Source organism: Onychomys torridus, chromosome 1 (genome assembly GCF_903995425.1).
Source record: "Onychomys torridus chromosome 1, mOncTor1.1, whole genome shotgun sequence".
NCBI lineage: Eukaryota > Metazoa > Chordata > Mammalia > Rodentia > Cricetidae > Onychomys > Onychomys torridus.
Genome location: NC_050443.1, coordinates 82815283 through 82837694, shown reverse-complemented (window position 1 = coordinate 82837694; position 22412 = coordinate 82815283). Strand labels below are relative to the sequence as shown.

The window sequence follows — 22412 nt, the reverse complement described above, 5'->3', positions numbered from 1 at the left end:
TAATTTATGATGAAAAAGGACTCGTTATAGTGCCTTCTAAAAATCATGCAGCAAGTCTGCCCTGCATGGTATTTAGAGTCCTACTACTGTAGATGCCTCTGTGGAACAGCATATGACTGTGTTAGTGCAAATTACTAACCTGCAAAAAACCATGTACAGGTGTTAATTTTAGTGACTGGGAAGGCTAAGCAGAGGAAATGTCTCAGACTCTGGAGGAGGAGAAGGCAGGGAGCTCTCAGGGGAGGCACCAGTGCTGGGCAATTCTTCCATGGTAAGCTACAACTCACTGCTCTTGGGCTAAACATCTCTTGGACCCAAGAGATACCTAACAAAGAGGAATAAGTAAGTGGTCCAGATTGCTGTCTGGACTCTAGGAATCTCCTTGCTGTTGCCTTTTCTCCTAAACTATTAAGTATCTTCAGATTCTAACAGAAGCAAGTAAGTACACAATTAGGCTCAAACGAAGCTTGCATCAGAAGACAGGAAAAGAAGCAGGAAATGGCAGAAGGTGTTCATTATTTCTTGAACTTGTTGTGTTTTGGGCAGTTCTGACCCATCTAGTACAGCACATACTCTGGTCACATTGATATGCAACCTTGGTATAATTCTATATTATGTTGAGTAATTGAGTAATCAGACAAGACTTTCCCCTTTTTAGATTGTATTGATGCAGTGTTTTTTTTTTTTTTTTTGCTATCAAAGCACACTAAATATAGGCACATTAAATTTTGTGGTTGCAAATAAGGCTTAATTGTTTAAAATGTTTAGTCAAAACAATCCTTATATATACGCAAATGAATGCATGAGTATTTTCCACAAAATGTACTGAGCTTTATGATATCAGGTAATGGTCCCGTTGCATGTTCAGTAGCTGAACCTCAGAGATGTAAGCTCTGAATATGATGACGGTCTGACACTGGTGGCTAGGTAGGAATAGCAATCTACTTTAAACCAATGCTCCCAACACTGGACTTTATGAAAACAAGTGATGAAATTTTAGATTGCTTATAGACAGCATAAGATAATACATCTTGGTTTTGCAGATATGCCTCAAAAATTTTAATCTGAAGAAAAGAAGGTTACATTTATTAAAAGTGGCAATTATTTTTGTCTTAATGTTGATAATTTTACGAATGCCCCAATGATGCCATTTGCTGCAATAGAGATTTATCTGATTTATGGAGTTACTGTCCTCAAACGTTAACTTGAGATTCATAATGGTGCTATTTTTTAGGTGTGTTATGAGCAAGAGAATTAAACTTCAAAGTAACAGTCTCTGGCACACCGCCAAGTCCATCCTAGCTGGTGGTGTTCAGGTCTAATTGTGTGCAGTTCAAGCCAGAATAAGCCTGTGCCATATCCACCCTGGGTAGGGATGGCTGTCATCACTGAAGCCTCACCCTGAAGAGCCACACCCTGGCACTAGCCAATCTACTCAAGCAAGCAGAGAGGGCAGGAGCCAGGGCAGGGCATATAAAGTAGAGCAGGACTAGTTGCTGCTTACATTTGCTTTTGATACTCTTGTGTTGACTAGCAACCTCAGAAACAGACACCATGGTGCACCTGACTGATGCTGAGAAGGCTCTGGTCACCGGCCTGTGGGGAAAGGTGAAACCTGTTGAAATTGGTGCTGAGTCCCTGGGCAGGTTGGTATTCAGGTTACAAGACAACTCACAAATGGAAGTTAGGTGCATGGAGATGGAGGTCTGCTGACCACGGGCAATAACTTCCAGCATCCTCTGTCTGTTCTCTCCTTCTTAGGATGCTGACAGTCTACCCTTGGACCCAGAGGTTCTTTGACAGCTTTGGAGACCTTTCCTCTGCCTCTGCTATCATGAGTAACGCCAAGGTGAAGGGCCATGGCAAGAAGGTGATCGAATCCTTTGGTGAAGGCCTGAAACACCTGGACAACCTCAAGGGCACCTTTGCCAGCCTGAGTGAGCTCCACTGTGACAAACTGCATGTGGATCCCGAGAACTTCAAGGTGAGTCTGATGGGTCTGCCTATGTTTCCTTCTTCTAGTTTCTGTGCTTATCTTCCTGCCAGAAGGAGAGGGGAAGGAAGAGATTCTAGGGAGCAGTTTAGATGGAAGGTGTCTGCTTGTTCCCCCATGGAGTGCTGAGGAGAGTGGTCATTTCACCCTCCACTCCAGTCATCATGTCCTCTCACTTTGTCCTTCTATGTTGTGTTTTCCTTTTTCTCCAGTAAACTGTAATTTTCAGTTGTAGTTTTAAAATGTATTTCTTTTTTGTCTACTTTTTTGGTTTCTTTATTTTGTTTTCTTTCAAGTATTTCCTGGTAATTTGCTTTGAGAACAAGGAAGATAAGCGATTCCCTGCTTCTTTGCACAGGTCTAAAGAATAACAGACATAATTGGATTTCTGGCTAGGACATAGGATAGAATATGTTTTGCATATAAATTCTGCTTGTCATAGAAGAATTCTTATCAAAATCTCCCAGTAAGATTCAGCTGTCATTCTGCCTGTGTTTTAAGGTTAGAACCGAAAGTGCCATTTGAAATGAGCCTGAAGTGTCTGGTGTTTTCTCTACTATCGTGTTGACGCCTATTCCATCTTCCCACAGCTCCTGGGCAATATGATCGTGATTGTGCTGTCCCGCCACCTGGGCAAGGATTTCACCCCCGCTGCACAGGCTGCCTATCAGAAGGTGGTGGCTGGTGTGGCCACTGCCCTGGCTCACAAGTACCACTAAACCCATGTTCCTGCTCTTGTTTATGCACAAAGCTTACTTTTCTCCAGAGAAAAGCTGTCATTTGTGGGGAAAATGATGAAGATTTTTGGGCTTCTACCTTCTCTCTATTAAAAGATACGTACTTTTGTTGCAATGGTGTGTTTTAATTGTGTTTCTTGGAAGGATTAATGTGAAACATTTAAGATATGAAGTAACTGGGATATGCTGGAGGAAAGAAAGGGAGGGTGAAAGTCATGTCATTCTATTTTAATTAAATTGATTAAAAATTAAATATAAAAATAAATGGGTATTCAGAAAACAGTTATCCGACTTGACTTGGAGCTAATAAACCGGTATCTGGTGCTTCCTGATAGGTGATGAGATGGTAAACAGCTACTCTATGGGAAATCTCTGATACCCATTCCTTATCATTCAGAAAAGAATTCAAGGGTTTAATTTACAGCATAGGTTTTCACTATGTTTTATTGTAAAAAATCTTTTTTCTGGTTGTTCTCACAGATGTCTTTTGTCTTTCCACATACTTTCTGGAACCTCAGAGACTTCACTCTAATAATTTCTCCTGCCTTAAATTCCTACTACTCTTAAAGGTTTTCTTTCCTTCATGCTTTTCTACACACATTTTTTCATCCTCTCCTTTTCATCTTAGACAACCCCACAGTGTTACAGAAATATGCTGGAATCAGGAAATGCAGGAGTTCTTGAGCCCTTGTCCCCTCCTCTACCATTAGCAATGGTCTTGAATCTTCACATACTCACATCTTGCACAGGAGGTCAGGAGGTGTTAATATGGGGTAAATCCAGGACTAGGGAGAACATGAGAAGCAACATTTTGTTCCTTGATAGTCATTGCTGATTTAGGGAGCTTTCATGAGTTCACAGCAAACAGAATTACATTCTCTTCCAATGTGTCTTCCTTGAATATCCATGAAAGCATTGGAAATTGACACCTCTCTGAACTTTTTTTTTCTGGCTATGTAAGTGTTCATGCTACTATTGGCAATACCACATACTTGAATCTTCCACCCTCGTCTATTACCTTTTAGGATATGTTAAATTCTGGAATTGAAATGTAAGTTTCAAATGTTCCTTATCCTTTATTCTACTACAAGTCTGGCAGTACTGTTAGACTAATATATATGATCTATGATGAATAATTAGAGACAAATTATGAGATTACAGAATGAAGCCATCAAAATGAAATCAAATTTAACTGTTGCCTAAAACTATAAAATGAACCAAAACATTAAGATGGAAAAGTGCAAAATATCTAGAGTAAAGTGTAGAGCAAAGTTTATTAAGATTGTCTGTGAGCTAGATTTGTAGTGCATGCCTGTGATCCCAGCACTCAAGAAGCTGAGTCATGATCATGATTCTGATGCCCACCTAGGATACATAGTGAGGGCTTGTCTTAGCACACACACAACAAAAACACTACATCTTTTACATTTACCATGGACAAGATAACAAAAGCATGGGCAAGAGAAACAAAAAGGAACAAGGAAAACAAGATGGGAATAATAAAGTTTCTGCATAGCATAGAAAATAATCAAGAAAATGAAAATCAATTCATATAATTGGAGAAAATACCTGTGAGCTAATTCCAATTACAGATTAACATGCAAAGTATATAAGAAACTCTTTTAATTCACTAGGAAGAACATGGAAAAAGGAATGAAACAGATATTTTTTTCAAAAGAAGTCACACAGAATTCCAACACATATAGGCAAAGAAACTCAATATCAGGGAAAGGTAAGTAAAAAAAAAAAAAAAAAAAGAGGTATCACTTTATTCTTTTAGAACAACTGTTGTCAAAGAGGCAAAGGACATGTGTTGGAGTATATGTGAATCCATACATATGTTTGTGTGTGTGTGTGTGTGTGTGTGTGTGTGTGTGTGTTGTGTGTGTGTGCGTATGTGTGTGTGTGTATGTGTGTGTGTATGTGTGTGTGTGTTGTATAGACATACTAGCAGTTAGCAGTTATAAAGTTGGTATCCTCGCAAGGTGTTTTTGTAGATAAGAGATTCCTGAGTCTTTGCTCATAGCACATGCAGTGACTGTTCATAGACATGGTGAGACATTTAGGTTTTGCATGAGTTTTACTGGAGGTCAGTAGCATGCATACAGACTATTAGACTCTAGTCTATTGCATAAAAATGACCTGGGAAAGTGGAACATCTTTAGTTTACATCTAAGTGCCTTAAGGGTTACCCCAGTTAAGAATTTACTCTAAACCAAAACCAAAACAAAAACAAAACCAGCCATCAAACTCTGAATGTTCCTTCACATGTAGCAGACCATTAGTTCTTCTCCTCACAGTGAGCCATCCATCTACATCAAGTCAATGAGGATAGTGACTAGCTGAACAGTAAGCGGTCAAATGTGTTCCTATTATGAGAGTTAAGCTGATTTATAAAACTTGGACCTCTATGATCACATATCTGCTAATATGAAAACCATATTCACCTGTTCTGGAAGTGATGTCTTCTTGTTTTATATGGAACTGAAGATTTTCACAACCTACCCACTAATTGACACAAATGAACTTTCTAACTTGCCAAAACCACAACAAACAAACAACAAACCCTTCACACAGCAGTTAGACTCATGCCCACTTTTTTCAGTTTGGAAGACTACTAACAAATACAGATTATAAGAGGCAGTTAGATGTCATTTAAAGCTGTTCCTGTAGTCTTAAACATTTTATAATGTATCATCTTTTGTTTTCTGTTAATTGTTAGTTCTTAGTGCTTAGGCTGGTTTAATCAGAATCACAATCTCTCTCTCCCTCTCTCTCTCTCTCTGTCTCTCTCTCTCTGTCTCTCTCTGTCTCTCTGCTCTCTCTCTCTCTCTCTCTCTCTCGGTCTCTCTCTCTCCATCTTGTAGGTATATACACTTCAGAAACCAGGAACCCAGGCAAGATGTATTTTAATTGATATAGCAACTTCACAGCTAGTTTCCTTATCAGCAAAGAAAGTCCTGTCCTCAATGCGGTGATGTGTTGATATGAAAGCACTACTCACTGCTGCTTCATCAAGACAGAACCTGTTCATTCAGTACCTAGAGTGCTTGAGGGAATAAAGGGGAGAAAGCTGAAACAGATCAGCCAGCTACATAGAATGAGGGTGGGGAGACAAATGTTGATAGCTCAGGGGAGCAAATGACTGGGCTACAAATAGAAATGAAAAGTAAGCCACATCGTTTAATAATTTAAGGCACCCCTTTTAGGCGAACTTTTATATAAAACAATTTAGATAAGGAGGAATCTGTTATGGGTACCTACTGCATTTGGTATCTTTCTTTAGTTTTAATTGTTTTTATTCTACAAGTTCTCAAAACATCCCTTCTTGTTTTTGCCCTTCATAAGCATCACTGGGATTTTCAAATGAAACAGTAAGAAAAGGAAATGCCTGGTAAGCATTACTGACCACTAGATTAGTAAACATGAATGGAGATCTATTTAGCTAGTGGTAAAATCTTAAGGTCCTGATGTGGCAAAGCTCACAGTACCCAGCTGATTTTTCACTCCAATAGTGACAATATTCAGGAGAGAAAAGGGAAAATGAATGAAGAGCAGATAAATCATAGAAATGTAGAAAGTTCTCTTTAATCTCAAAGTCAAGTGTAATTTGTTCCTTAGGTGGATGTGAGCCTCACACTCTGGCAGCCACCAAACAGTACTAGTTACATTCTTATTCACATTAATCCTGAGCACAGACACTTAGCCACAGCACCTATACAGATTAGAGCCAGAATTGGTCTAAAATTATTTTTACCTTGTAAATTTGTTTTATAAGTTTATCTATTTTCTAAAAGCTCTTTAATATTTTCTGGTGTTTTGAGTGGTATTAAAATGAACATATCTATTAACTTCTTATAATTAAATGAGAAAGAGGATTCACATGTGGATGTCCTGGGGCTGGTATTGAACCTTTCATAACTAATCTAGTCTAGGTGGGCTGACTGAGAGCACAGTGGATTTCTGTCTGTTTCTGGGTCTTCATGCTGTTAATCACTGGGTTTGTCACATTAGCTATGTGGATTGTGTGCACATTAGCTATGACAGCATAGCGAAGGAATGCAGGATGCCTTGCAATCATGCAAATAACAGAAAGAATATACAGAATCGGGGCTCTGCGGGAAGGCTCCCCTTTTCCAAGACTGCAAGACTGCAGGCAGACCCTGCAGTCTCCACACCCTCCCCCCACACCCATTTGTCTGAGACTCCAGCCACTTCCTGAGACTCACAGACCAGACCCCAGCTCCCATCTGCCCCAGAACTCCCATCTGGACCAGAGAGACCCTCCAGTGGACACTACAACCTCAATGCCTTGCCCCCACACCCATCTGCCGGAGACCCCAGCCACTTCCAGAGACTTAGAGACCAGCATCCAGCATTCCATCCTGCCCTGGAACTCCCATCTGGACAAGAGGAGCTCCCATCTGGACAAGATAAGGAGACCCCCAGGGACTTCCTGAGACTCAGATTCCAGCCCCCCAGCTCCTATCTGGCCAGCACTCTCATCTGGACCAGCGCTCCCATCAGGCCCAGAGCTTCCCTCTGGACTAGAGAGAGGCTCCCTAAATCTGTCAGCTCTGTCTGGACCAAGTACACTGATAAGACCAAGAACAAATCCACAAGGAGATGGGCAGATGTCAAGGCAGAAGTACATACAACAAAATAAAGAACAATACAGCATCATCAGAACCTAGCCCTTCTCCAACAGCTAGACCTGAACAACACAGAATGGAAGAAGCAGAAGAAAACAACCTTATAAGTAACATGATGAAGAGGCTAGAGCCTTATATAGAAGAAATCAAAAATAAAGTAGAGGAACAGACAAACAAAAAATGGGAAGAACACTATAAAAAACTAGAGAAAAGGACAATTAAAACAGAAGAAAACAATAAATCCCTGAAAGAAAATCATGAAAAAGCAATGAAACAGATGGGGGAAATAGTCCAAGACCTGAAAAAGGAAATAGAAAAAATGAAGAAGACACAAGCAGAGGGAATACTGGAAATAGAAAATCTGAGTAAACAAACAGGAACTTCAGATGCAAGTATAACCAAGAGAATGCAAGAGATGGAAGAGAGGATCTCTGGTGTTGAAGATACGGTAGAAGAAATAGATTCATCAGTCAAAGAATACACTAACACCAACAAAGTCATGACCCAAAATGTCCAAGAAATTTGGGACACCATGAAAAGACCAAACCTATGAATAATAGGGGTAGAGGAAGGAGAAGAATACCAACTCAAAGGCACAGAAAATATATTTAACAAGATCATAGAAGAAAACTTTCCCAATTTAAAGAAGGAAATGCCTATGAAGATACAAGAAGCCTATAGAACACCAAACAGACTAGACCCCCCAAAAAAGTCCCCTCACCACATAATAATTAAACAACTAAATGTACAGAATAAAGAAAGAATATTTAGGGCAGCAAAGGAAAAAGGCCAAGTGATTTATAAAGGCAAACCCATCAGAATAACACCCGATTTCTCAATTGAGACTTTGAAAGCCAGAAGGACCTGGACAGATATAATGCAGTCACTAAGAGACCAAGGATGCCAGCCTAGACTAATATACCCAGCAAAACTTTCAATCATCATAGATGGAGTGAACAATACCTTCCAAGACAAAACCAGATTTAAACAATACTTATCCACAAACCCAGCCCTACAGAAAGCACTAGAAGGAAAATTCCAACCTAAGGAAGGCAGATACACCCATGAAAACCCAGGCAATAGATAACACCACAGCAGTAAACCCCAAAGAAGAGAAGTACACACACACTACCACCAAAAATTAAAAATAATAACAGGAATGAACAATCACTGGTCATTAATATCCCTTATTATCAATGGACTTAATTCACCTATAAAAAGACACAGACTAAAAGAATGGATATGAAAACAGGACCCATCTTTCTGTTGTATACAAGAAACACACCTCAAATTCAAAGATAGACACCTCCTAAAAATAAAAGACTGGGAAAAGACCTTCCAATCAAATGGTCTTAAGAAGCAAGCTGGTGTAGCCATCCTAATATCCGGCAAAATAGACTGCAAACTAAAATCAATCAAAAGAGATGATGAAGGACATTACATACTCACTACAGGAAAGATCCACCAAGATGAAGTTTCAATTCTGCACATTTATGCCCCAAACACAAGGGCACCCACATATGTAAAAGAAACATTACTAAAGCTTAAATCACATATAAAACCCCGCACATTAAGTGGGAGATTTCAACACCCCACTTTCACCTCTGGACATATTGGCCAAATTGAAATTTAACAGAGAAATAATGGTCTTAACTGATGTTATGGCTCAAATGGACTTAATCAAAATCTACAGAACATTCCACCCAAACAAAAAAGAATATACCTTCTTATCAGCACCCCATGGAACCTTCTCTAAAATTGACCACATACTTAGCCACAAAGCAAATCTCAACGGATACAAAACAATTGGAATAACCTCCTGTGTTCTATCAGACCACCATGGTTTAAAGTTAGATTTCAACAACAGAAAAAAACTACAGAAATCCTACAATTTCATGGAAACTGAATAATGCTCAACTGAATCACCAATGGGTTAAGGAAGAAATAAAGAAATTAAAGACTTCCTAGAGATCAATGAAAATGAATACACCACATATCCAAACTTATGGGATACTATGAAAGCAGTGCTAATAGGGAAATTCATAGCACTAAATGCCCACATAAAGAAGCTGGAGAAATCTCACGCTAGTGATTTGACAGTACACCTGAAAGCTCTAGAACAGGAAGAAGCAAAGTCTCCCAGGAAGAACAGATGCCAGGAAATTATCAAATTGAGAGCTGAAATCAATAAAAATAGAAATAAAGAGAACAATACAAAGGATTAATGAAACAAAGAGTTGGTTCTTTGAGAAGATCAACAAGATAGACAAGCCCTTATCCAAACAAACCAAAAGATGGAAGGAGAGCTTCCAGATTAACAAAATCAGAAATGAAAAGGGGCACATAACAACAGATAATGAGGAAATCCAGAGAATCATCAGGTCATACTTCAAAAACCTCTACTCCACAAAACTGGAAAATCTAAAAGAAATGGGTAATTTTCTGGATAGGTACCACATACCTAACTTAAATCAAGACCAGATAAACCATTTAAATAGCCCAATAACCCCTAAGAAAATAGAATCATTCATTAAAAGTCTCCCAACCAAAAAAAGCCCAGGACCAGATGGTTTCACTGCAGAATTCTACCAGATCTTCAAAGAAGACTTAATAACAATGCTCTTTAAATTGTTCCACACAATAGAAGCAGAAGGAACATTACCAAACTCCTTCTATGAGGCTACAATTACCCTGATTCCTAAACCAAACAAAGATGCAACAAAGTAAGAGAACTACAGACTGATCTCCCTCATGAACATTGATGCAAAAATACTCAATAAATTACTGGCAAACAGACTCCAAGAACACATCAAAACAATTATCCACCATGATCAAGTATGCTTCATGCCAGGGATGTGAGGGTGGTTCAACATACAAAAGTCCATCAATGTAATACACCATATAAACAAACTCAAAGAAAAAAAACCACATGATCATCTCACTAGATGCAGAAACATGTTTGACAAAATCCAACACCCCTTCATGATAAAGTTTTGGAGCAAACAGGAATATAGGGAACATACCTAAACCTAATAAAGGCAATCTACAGCAAGCCAACAGCCAACATCAAATTAAATGGAGAGAAACTCAAAGCAAAGCCACTAAACTCAGGAACAAGGCAAGGATGTCCCCTCTCCCCATACTTATTCAATATAGTACTTGAAGTTCTAGCCAGAGCTATAACACAACATAAGGAGATTAAGGGGATACAAACTGGAAAGGAAGAAGTCAAGCTTTCCCTATTTGCAGATGGCACGATAGTATACATGAGTGACCCCAAAAATTCAAGCAAGGAACTGATACAGCTTATAAAAACCTTCAGCAACATAGCAGGATACAAGATCAACTCAAAAAAATTAGTAGCACTCCTATATACAATAGACAAACAGGCTGAGAAGGAAATCAGAGATACATGACCCTTTACAATTCCCACAAATGATATAAAATACCTTGGGGTTACTCTAACTAAGCATGTGAAGAACCTATATGACAAGAACTTTAAGTCCCTGAAAAAAGAAATTGAAGATGTCAGAAAATGGAAAGAACTCCCATGCTCGTGGATAGGCAGGATTAACATTGTAAAAATGGCGATCTTATCAAAAGCAATCTACAGATTCAATGCAATCCCCATCAAATTACCAACACAATGCTTCACATATCTGGAAAGAATAATACTCAACTTCATATGGAAAAACAAAAAACCCAGGAGAGCCAAAATAATCCTGTACAATAAAACAACCTCTGGAGGCATCACCATCCCTGACCTCAAGCTCTACTATAGAGCTACAGTAATAAAAACAGCTTGGTACTGGCTTAAAAACTGACATGTGGACCAATGGAATCGAATTGAAGACCCTGATATTAACCTGCACACCTATGAACATATAATTTTTGACAAAGAAGCCAAAAATGTACAATGGAAAAATAGAAAGCATCTTCAACAAATGGTGCTGGCATAACTGGATGTCAATGTGTAGAAGGCTGCAAATAGATCCATATCTGTCACCGTGCACAAAACATAAGTCCAAGTGGATCAAAGACCTCAACATAAATCCAGTTACTTTGAACCTGATAGAAGAGAAAGTAGGAAGTAGTCTTGAACGCATTGGCACCGGAGATTACTTCCTAAATATAACACCAGTAGCACAGACACTGAGAGAAACAATCAATCAATGGGATCTGTTGAACCTGAGAAGCTTTTGTAGAGCAAAGGACACGGTCAGCAAGACAAAGCAACAGCCTACCTAATGGGAAAAGATCTTTACCAACCCCACATCTGACAGAGGGCTGATATCCAGAATATATAAAGAACTCAAGAAATTAGACATCAAAATGCCCAACAGTCCAATTAAGAAATGGCCTATAGACCTAAACAGAGAATTCTCAACAGAGGAAGTTCAAGTGGCTGAAAGACATTTAAGGAATTGCTCAACATCTATAATTATCTGGGAAATGCAAATCAAAACGAATCTGAGATACCACCTTACACCTGTCAGAATGGCTAAGATCAAAAACACTGAAGACAGCTTATGCTGGAGAGGATGTGGAGCAAGGGGAACTCTCCTCCACTGCTGGTGGGAATGCAAGCTTGTACAGCCACTTTGGAAATCAATATGGTGCTTCCTTAGAAAACTGGGAATCCATCTCCCCCAAGACCCAGCTGTAGCATTCTTGGGCATATACCCAAGGAATGCTCAATCATACCACAAGGGCATTTGCTCAGCTATGTTCATATCAGTATTGTTTGTAATACCCATAACCTGGAAACAACCTAGATGTCCTTCAACTGAAGAATGGATAAATAAAATATGGTACATATACACAATGGAGTACCACTCCGCAGAGAAAAACAATGACATCATGAGGTTTGCAGGCAAATGGATGGATCTAGAAAAAAATCATCCTGAGTGAGGTAACCCAGACTCAGGACAAACATGGTATGTACTCACTCATAGGAGGATACTATATGTAAAACAAAGATGACTAGACTGCTATGCAACTCCAGGGAGGCTACCTAGAAAAAGGGACCCTAGGAAAGACACAGGGATCACCCAATGACAGAGAAATGAATGAGATCTACATGAACAACCTGGACGAGAGTAGGAGTAATGAAGGGCAAGGTTTGAGTGAAAGAAAGCTTAGGGGAGCAGGAGATCCCAGCTGAATCAAGAACAGAAAGGGAGAATGAGGAATAACAGAGCATGATAAATGATGACATGAGAACAGGAATGGGCAGAGTGCTAGAGAAGTCCCCAGAAATCCACAATGATACATCCTCTGTAGACTGCTGGCAATGTTTGAGAGAAACTTACCTGACCTAATCTGGTGATCAGATGGCCAAACACCCTAATGGTCATGCTGGAACTCTCATCCAATAACTGATGGAAGTGGATGCAGAGATCCCCAGCCAGGCGGCAGGTGGAGCTCCAGGAGTCCAATTGTCGACAAAGAGGAGGGACTTAAGAGTGTGAATTGTTGAGACCAAGATTGGAGAGGCACAGGGACAAATAGCCAAATGAATGGAAGCATGTGAATTATGAACCAAAAGCTGTGGAGCCCCCTGCTGGATCAGGCCCTCTGGATAAGTGAGACAATTGAATAGCTTCAACTGTTTGGGAGGCACCCAGGCTGTGGGACCAGGACCTGTCCTTAGTGCATGAACTGGCTGTTTGGAACCTTGCGCTTACAGAGGGACACTTTGCTCAGCCTGGAAGGAGGAGACTCGACCTGCCTGTACTGAATCCATCAGGTTTAAATGAATCCCCAGGGGAGTCTTGGACCTGGAGGAGATGGAAATGGAGGGGAGGGGATGGGGGGAAGGTGGGAATGGGGGCAGGAAGGGGGGGAGGACAGGGAACTCATGGCTGATGTGTAAAATTATAACACAAATATAATAATAAAAAAAGGAATATACAGAATCATAAAAGAAGCCAGGATATGAGTGGTACAGGTTTTGGAGAGTTTTGAGCCATCTTCTCAGTCAGCTTCAGAGGGCAATATTGAGCTTAGAATTGATATACACATACTTTTGGAGAATTAATTTTAGTGGATAGGAACAACACAAAGATTCTTGATCCTATTTTTCTTGTAGTAGACCACTCATGGATAAAGATATGTCTGTACACCAAATGGCTCATCTTTAAAAGTTTTGCCTGACATATCGCTGGCAATTATTTCCCGGAACCTGTGGGTTGCCTCTAAACTCCTTTTGCAGTCTCTGTTGCTGAACAGATATTTTGAAATTTTATGAGGCTCCATTCATCCATTGTTGGTCTTGAGGTGCCAGAGTCTTAATCAGAAAGTCCTCATCTATGCCTATCTCTTGAAGTGTTTACTATTTCCTCTAGCAATTTCAGAGTTTTTGGGTGTACATCAAGGCATTTGATAAACTTGAAATTGATTTTTATGTCATGTAGAAGAGAAGGATCCAGTTTTACTTTTCCATGGGTAAATATCCAGTTTCCTGAAACCATTTGCTAAAGAGCCTGTCTTTTCTCCAGTAAGTATTTTTGGCATTTTCCCCCTCAAGAATTAAATAACCTAAAATTTGGTGGAAGCTATTCATAACCCACAGATGGCTAGAGTTAAATAGATGTAAATTCATATATATTTTGCCATGCTTCTATATAATATAAAATAATATATTTTAATAAATAATATAAAATATTTTATATTTCAGCTAAGATTAGCATTTATAGACATAAAATACTAGAGAAAAATATGAGTAAACTAAAAGAGCATTTACAAAATAATAGTCGCCGGGAAGTGGTGGCACACGCCTTTAATCCCAGCACTCAGGAGGCAGAGGCAGGCAGATCTTTGTGAGTTCGAGGCCAGCCTGGTCTACAGAGTGAGTTCCAGGAAAGGCACAAAGCTACACAGAGAAACCCTGTCTCGAAAAACTGAAAAGAAAGAAAGAAAGAAAGAAAGAAAGAAAGAAAGAAAGAAAGAAAGAAAGAAAGAAAGAAAGAAAGAAAGAAAGAAAGAAAGAAAGAAAGAAAGAAAGAAAGAAAGAAAAGAATAGTCATAATAATGCACACTGCTATTTGTGAGTTCTTTAAGTTTGTGGTCAACTGTTCTGTCTGGTATCAGCATATTTGGAACCTCTAAGACCCAGTTCTTTAGAAAATCTTTGTAGGAGATTCTTATCTATGTTTTCAGCCTTGCCAAAACCCTAGCTGACCTGACCACATCTAAAAACAGACTTGCTTCAAGTACCCTTGAACAAATGAGGAAGAAAGAAAGAAGAAAGAAAAAAAAAAAAAAAAAAGGAAATCAATGTAACTCTTCTGCCCCCTACCGGTAGGCAACGGGATCTTTCCAGGAATGACTTTACAAGGGTGGTGATATATGTGTATCCCTGTTAGCTTTAAGGGTTATCCTGAAACAACCTAGAGTCATCTGAGAAGAAAGTCTCAACTGAAGAAATCGCCTAGATGCAATTAGCCTATGGGCACACTTATGGAAGATTATTAACTGATGCAAGAGGGCCTAGCCCACTGAGGGTGGTCCTTAGGCAGGTAGTCCCCCTTTTCATAGGAAAGCTGGGTAATTGGAATAGAGAGATGGCTGGAGTTCAGTTTCCAGCATCCACATTAGCCTCATAATAGCAGCTCACAATAGCCTTTACTCCAGGTTCAGGGCAACCTGATGCCTCTAGTCTCCATATAACCTATACTGGCTTATAGACACATAATTTACAAAATAAAAATTAATCTCTTAACACAATTAAAATAATAAATACTCAAAAGCAAAAATGATTTCTATGCCATCTTAATGAATTCTTGGAGCCTTGTAATCTTGACTAATTCTATCGTGAGAGGTAGGGAATAGAATGAAACACAAAGAGCCTTAATATTTGAAATAATTTATGATGAAAAAGGACTCGTTATAGTGCCTTCTAAAAATCATGCAGCAAGTCTGCCCCAGATGTCTCTGCGGAAAAAGATATGACTGTGCTAGTGCAAATCTTTGACATGCAAAAAACCCTGCACAAGTGTTATTTTAGTGCCTGGAAATGCCAAGCAGAGGAAATGTCTCTCAGACTCTGGAGGATGAGAAGGCAGGGAAGCTCTCAGGGGAGGCGCCAGTGCTGGGCAATTCTTCTGTGGTAGGCTACAACTCACTGTTCTTGGGCTAAACATCTAGGGCCCAAGAGATATTTACAAAGAGGTATAATTAAGTGGTCCTGATTTGCTGTCTGGACTCTGAGACTCTCCTTACTGTTGCCTTTTCTCCTAACCTGTTAAGTATCTTCAGATTTCTAAGAGAAGCAAGTTAAGTACACAGTTATGCTCAAATGAAGCTTGCATCAGGAGACAGAAGAAGAAGCAGGAAGTTGCAGAAGGTGTTCATTATTTCTTGAACTTTGGTGTTTTAGGCAGTTCTGACCTGCAGGGCCCAGCACTTAACTCTAGTCATGTTGATCTGCAACTGTTGTGTAATTCTATTTTATGTTGAGTAATTGAATAATCAGATAAGACAGGTAAGACTCTCTCCGTTTTAGATTGTATTTATGCAGTGGCCATTATTTATTTATTTATTCATATTTTTGCTATCAAAGCACACTAACTATAGGCACATTAAGTTTTGGAGTGGCAAATAAGGCTTAGTTGTTTAAAACGTTTAGTCAAAATAATCCTTATATATACACAGACGAATGCATGAATATTTTCCACAAAATGTACTGAGCATTATGATATCGGGTAATGGTCCAGATGCATGTTCAGTAGCTAAACCTCAGAGATGTTAGCTCTGAATGTGATGAAGGTCTGACACTGGTGATGAGGTAGGAATAGCAGTCTACTTTAAACCAATGCTTCCATCACTGGACTTTATGAAAACAATTCATGACGACAGATCTCTGTAGCTAGCATAAGATGATACATTTTGGTTTTGGGGTATGTTACAAAAAAAAACTTAATCTGAAATCACGAAAGTTACATTTGTTAAAAGTAGCAATTATTTTTGTAATAATGGTTGTAATTTTTTTGAGTACCCAAATTTTGTCTGTTGCTGCAGTAGAGATTAATCTGTTTTTCTTTTCTTTTTTTTAAAGATTTATTTTTATTGCATTACATTACAGATGCTTGTGTGCCACCAGGTGGTTGCTGGGAATTGAACTCAGGACCTCTGGAAGAGCAGTCAGTGCTCTTAACCTCTGAGCCATCTCTCTAGCCTAAGATTAATCTGATTTATGTAGTTATTCTCCTCAGATGCTAACTTGAGACTGGATTCATAACGATGCTATTTTTTTAGGTAATATATCAGCAAGAGAATTAAACTTCGAAGTCACAATCTCTGGCACATAGCCAAGTATATCTTAGCTGGTGGTGTTAAGGTCCAATTGTGTGCGGCCTCAACCAGAATAAGCCATCAATATTGCTATAGCACAACACTACAAGAAGCACAGAGGAACAGTTTAGGTAATTACAGATCTTAGTATCACAGTGAAGGACAAATGACACAAAGGATTAGTGGTGGTTGATGCTCACTATGAACAAAAAGAACCTGAGGGGTCTCTTTGCTTCCCTTCTGTCTTTACACCAGTTTCTCCATGGAGACTGTTTTACTGTCCTGAACAGTCCCATTTACCAACTGGTTTATGTGAGGGAAGCAAATCCATAGATGTCCATTGTTTTTAAAGAACTTCATGCTAATTTATGAGAAGGCCATATTGACTGACTCTGCCTTATATATTTAACTATAATTAAATAAGCAGTATCTAATATTTGAATCAGATAAAAAGGGGCTATTTTGTACTAACAACTAATTAAAAGTGGCAACAATGCAGGACATTGGTGCACAATTAGAATACTCAATTATAGTGGAATCAAGGCATAAAAGGAAGCTGCTCCTCTTGTAATTAATTTTTTGGTTAAGAATGCACAATGTAGCTGGGCAGTGGTGGCTCATGCCTTTAATCCCAGCACTCCTGAGGCAGAGCCAGGAGGATCTCTGTGATTTGGGGGCCAGCCTGGGATACAGAGTGAGATCCAGGACAGGCACCAAAACTACACAGAGAAACCCTGTCTCAAAAGAACAAAAACAAAAACAAAACAAAACAAAAAAACAAAAAAAACTTCAAGAACGCACAATGTATTTTATTGTTACATATTCATTCAATTATATCATTATACTTAGTTCTGAGTATCAAAATCATGATACATAGTTTGCTTTTTATAATTATACTTAGCACTCTCATTATTGCCCCTTATCCTCTGCCCCGCCCTCCCCTTGTCAGGCTCTTTTCCCTTACCAAATATTTCCTCATGCATTCATACATGGATATATTCAACAACCTTCCTTCTCCAGCACCATTTCTGCTCTCTCTATCACTTCATCTCTCTCATAGGACTAACTGTACTTTGATGAACTACATATGTTTGTATATCTTTTTATTTATCTTATATAATGTATGTGTGTATGTATATATGTATGTATACATGCATATAAAAATTTAAACTGATGTTCCATATATGACAAGAAACTTACAAAATTTGTCTTTGGCTGGGACTAGCTTAATCTGCATGACATACTAATCTCCACTTGCATTCACTTCCCCGTGAATGTGGTGGTTTCAGTATTCTTACTGAGATGCAGTGGCATCTCAAATCAGTTTCATTTGTATTTCCTTGATGGCTAAGAATGTTGAACACTTTTTCAAACATTTATTGCCTTTTTTTTTCCTGTTGATAACTGTCTATTCAGCCCAAAGGCCTATATCCTCAATGGATAATTTTCTTGTTCCATATTATTTTTTTGAGTTCTTTACATAGTCACAGTATCAATTCCCTGTTTGATGTACAGCTGGCAAAGATTTTTCTCTATTCAGTAGATTGTGAGATATTCATTTTGTATGTTCATGTGTCATTTAGGGAATAAAACCTTTTGCCACCTTTTGTTGGAGAAAAGTACTCAGAGAATATTGGAACTGTGTATCAATTACAGATTTTATAGTGATGTCTATATTGTGTTTTATTTGCTTGCATGTGCGTGCGCAGGCGCGCATGCACCCGTGTGCGCACACACACACCCACATGCACACACACACACACACACACACACACACACACACACACACAGTGTACTAATGTCTTGGTCCCCTTTTTTAAAATATCCTCATTCAGAACTTGCAATCAGCAGACCATCTTATTTGTTTTTATTAAATGATCATGCATTCTTTATTGTGTGAGGGGGTTTATCTGATTTATGTAGCTATCACCATTTGCTTCTGTGCTGTGCTTGATAATACAAAGGTATATTATCTGATTTTCAAAAATTTCTGACTTAAGTAGACATTAGTGTAATAAATTTTCTTAACTTCATAGTATGCTTGTACATTTCCGAGCCTAGTAAAATCTGGGGCTGCAAATAGTTTAGATCTTTAAAATCTCATATAGATTTGAAAATTGGGTTATTTGGCAGACAGGAATACATTTAGCTCACTTTTGTGATTTCAATGCTAATTCAAGACTTAGCATCAACCTGTTCACCACTCAACATAGAAGAGGGCATATTGCATTAAAATCTTGAAATTTACTATATCAAACTTTATTTCATGAGTAACAAATCTCAGTTTTATATCCATTTTCTTTAGGGATATGATGAGTGAGAGACTTGATGTGCATATTCTGTGTCTAGCTTTGATATATAGTTGTAGATGATAACTAAACTACATTTTGGATTCAATACGTTCTAGGAAAAAGACTCAAAGCTTATGGGGCCTCCCTTTTCTGTCGATGTGAATATCAGTGTTGATGATATGGCTCATTGTAGAGACCATTCCAGTAGGTTATCATAAGGATTTTATAAGCTTATATATGTAAGATGCTAAAGTACATATTAAATACTTATTAAATGATAACCATTTCTTTGACGAAGCAATAGTCAATTTCTTGATCAAAGGAGTGCACATTTGAGCTAGTTAATCCTCCTTAATGCTTTTCACACAGATGCCAATATTGGGGACGAATATGATCAGAACTCATTCATCCCTGACTGTACTCCTCAATCTTCAACCTTGTCATGTTTGTTAAAGAATCAGGGCTTGTATAGACAATGAGGGTGGCCTCTGCATTTCACAATCTCACCAGTCCACAGGATGTGTGGTATGTTCTGATTGGAATCCCAGGACTGGAAGATTTGCATGCCTGGATAGCCATCCCCATCTGTTCTATGTACATTGTGGCTGTCATAGGCAATGTCCTCCTGATCTTCCTGATAATGACTGAACGCAGCCTCCATGAACCCATGTATTTCTTCCTTTCCATGCTGGCCTTAGCAGATGTCCTGCTCTCCACAGCTACAGCCCCCAAGATGCTGGCTATCTTCTGGTTCCATTCCAGGGGTATATCCTTTAGTAGCTGTGTATCCCAAATGTTTTTCATACATTTCATCTTTGTGGCAGAGTCTGCTATTCTTCTGGCCATGGCATTTGACCGCTATGTGGCCATCTGTTACCCACTGAGATACAGCACCATCCTCACCTCCTCTGTCATTGGCAAGATTGGTACAGCAGCTGTGGTCAGGAGCCTTTTTATCTGTGGTCCATTCATCTTCCTGGTATATCGACTTCTGTATTGTGGGAGAAACATAATTCCCCATTCATATTGTGAGCATATGGGCATTGCCAGATTGGCATGTGACAATATCACTGCCAACATCATATATGGCCTGACTATGGCCCTCCTGTCTACAGGGCTGGATATAATACTCATCATCATTTCCTATGCTATGATTCTTCACACTGTTTTTCAGATCCCTTCTTGGGCTGCCAGATATAAGGCTCTTAACACATGTGGTTCCCACATCTGTGTCATTCTTATGTTCTACACACCTGCATTCTTTTCATTTTTTGCCCATCGCTTTGGAGGTAAAACCATTCCTCGCCACATCCACATCCTAGTGGCCAACCTCTATGTGGTGGTGCCCCCTATGCTCAACCCCATCATTTATGGGGTGAAGACCAAGCAAATCCAAGATCAAGTGGTTTTGCTTTTCTCTTCAGTGAAAACATGTTGTTAAAATGACAGCTGATGCTGAAGATGCATATTCCTGAATAAAACTCTCCTTTTAGATGTCTGTTCTGTGAGAAATAGGAGTAATGAAATTTATCTAGAAACTTAACTTTCAAAACAATGATATTCACAGGAATTTTCAACACATTAGCATTATAATATATCCAGAAACTGTGGGAAAATGTCTTAGTGACTTCTTATTAGCATGGATTTCAAATTATTTTATAGCTGTATACATATAACTGTGAAAAATACAAGTTTGTATGTAGAGAAAAGAAAAAGGAACAAAAAGCCATTGAGTATCTTTAAATTATTTTATTAATTCTCTGAGAATTATGTACATTGTATTTTGATCATATTCCAAAGTGAGTGTACTTTCTCCTGAAATGTAGAGCATTTCTGTGCCCATCAGCTGAAGCATGGGCCAATAGCAAATGGCCTTTATAGTATGATTATTTTTGTCAGCATTATTTCTTATATTAAATTACTATCTCTAAAATCATACAATTTTAGATTCCCTGATATTTAATGAGGTCTATTATTGAGACAGGGTTTTACTGTGCCACACTGACTGATCTTGAATTCATGGAGATCTGCTTGCCTTTTCCTTGAGAAAAAATATATAGTTACAATTATAGATAATCATAAAGTTGCTTTTAAAGTATAAGCATTAAATAAGTTGTCAATAGTGAGTTAGATACATTTGCCAAGATAAAGTTAACACTTAATATCACCTGCATTTTATGAAAGCTAATTTTCTGCATAAGCACTGGGGATTTCTGTTCTAAGACATTAAGGGAGCATCCTGGTAGAAATAGAAAATCTGTAAGAGTGAATGACTGGAAAATCCCATGCCTGATAGTTAAAAAGAAAATCTAACAGAAGTTTCATCGGAATATTCACATAGAAACTTACATTGAAAAAGGCTCTAATGCAACAACATACATGTGTGTGAACTTGCTTCAATGTTATATAATAATTCAATTATATTTTTTATTTTTCTTTTAAAACCTAAGAAAATCCATGAAAATGTAAAAAAAAAAGTTCTGACTGATACAAAAGGACAAAACAACAATAACATTTAGAAATTCAACATGAGCTTTTTAAGATTTTTGTAACTTATTCAGAGTTCGTTACTGCTCTGTTTATACGTGTATATACATACACTTATTTACCCATACATATGCACAAACATTTTCATACATTTACATCAGACTCAAATATACTGAATGCTTTAAAGAGCTGTGAATGAACTTTCATGTATTATTTGCCTGGTAAGAAGAAGGAAGACACATAGCTCTAATCATAAACAAGGTACTATGGGCCACACTGCTGAAGAAAAGGACCTCTTCCTCCCTCAATGGCCATCACCTGCCCAAAGCTCTGCAGGTAGCGTGGGGTTGCATGAGCCCCTCTTCTATCCTTGTTGAATTGTTGATTGATCCTGTGTAGGACGTGTTCACACAGCCACAGCTGTTATGAGTTCATGAGTGCAAGATCCTTGTCATGTCCAGAAGATACTATTTTTCAGCAATTCTATCCAACCTATGGCTTTTAAAGTCTTCCTGTTCTCACATCACTTCTTCCAGGAATTAAAAGAAAGGCTTTTTTCTATGGACAAGGTCTTACACTATATAATTCTAGCCTACCTGAAACTCACCATGTAGGCCAGCTGGTCTCAAACTCACAAAGATCTATCTGCCTCTGCCTCCTCTATGCTAAGATTAAAGGTGTATGCCACCATACCTTGCTCAAAATTAAATTTTTAACATTCCACTATTGAGTATAATATTATTGAGGGGCTTGTCTCATATAACTTTTATTTTTGTGGGAAACTTTTCCTATTTATGCATTCTGTTAAGAGATGTCATTATTAAAGGGTGGTAAACTCTGTAAAATAAACTTTCACATACATTAATGTAAGTATATGAGTGTATCTGATTTTGTTAATAAAATATATTAATTCATATATAAACATTGATTCATTGCTATATGTATATAAGTATAAATC

General features: G+C 38.4%; 2 protein-coding genes across 2 annotated transcripts; both read left to right on the top strand.

Moving 5' to 3' along the window:
• Nucleotides 1-374: 374 nt before the first annotated feature.
• Nucleotides 375-20498, top strand: LOC118587570 (olfactory receptor 52Z1). The gene is made up of 2 exons (XM_036193603.1): nucleotides 375-438; nucleotides 19337-20498. Exon 2 carries the CDS (start codon nucleotides 19443-19445, stop codon nucleotides 20406-20408), a length of 966 nt encoding a protein of 321 aa, XP_036049496.1. The 5' UTR covers nucleotides 375-438; nucleotides 19337-19442; the 3' UTR covers nucleotides 20409-20498.
• LOC118587580 (hemoglobin subunit beta-like) lies at nucleotides 1499-2845 on the top strand. The gene is made up of 3 exons (XM_036193609.1): nucleotides 1499-1646; nucleotides 1762-1984; nucleotides 2584-2845. The coding sequence occupies exons 1-3, from the start codon at nucleotides 1555-1557 to the stop codon at nucleotides 2710-2712; spliced, it is 444 nt and encodes a 147-aa protein (XP_036049502.1). The 5' UTR covers nucleotides 1499-1554; the 3' UTR covers nucleotides 2713-2845.
• Nucleotides 20499-22412: the final 1914 nt, after the last annotated feature.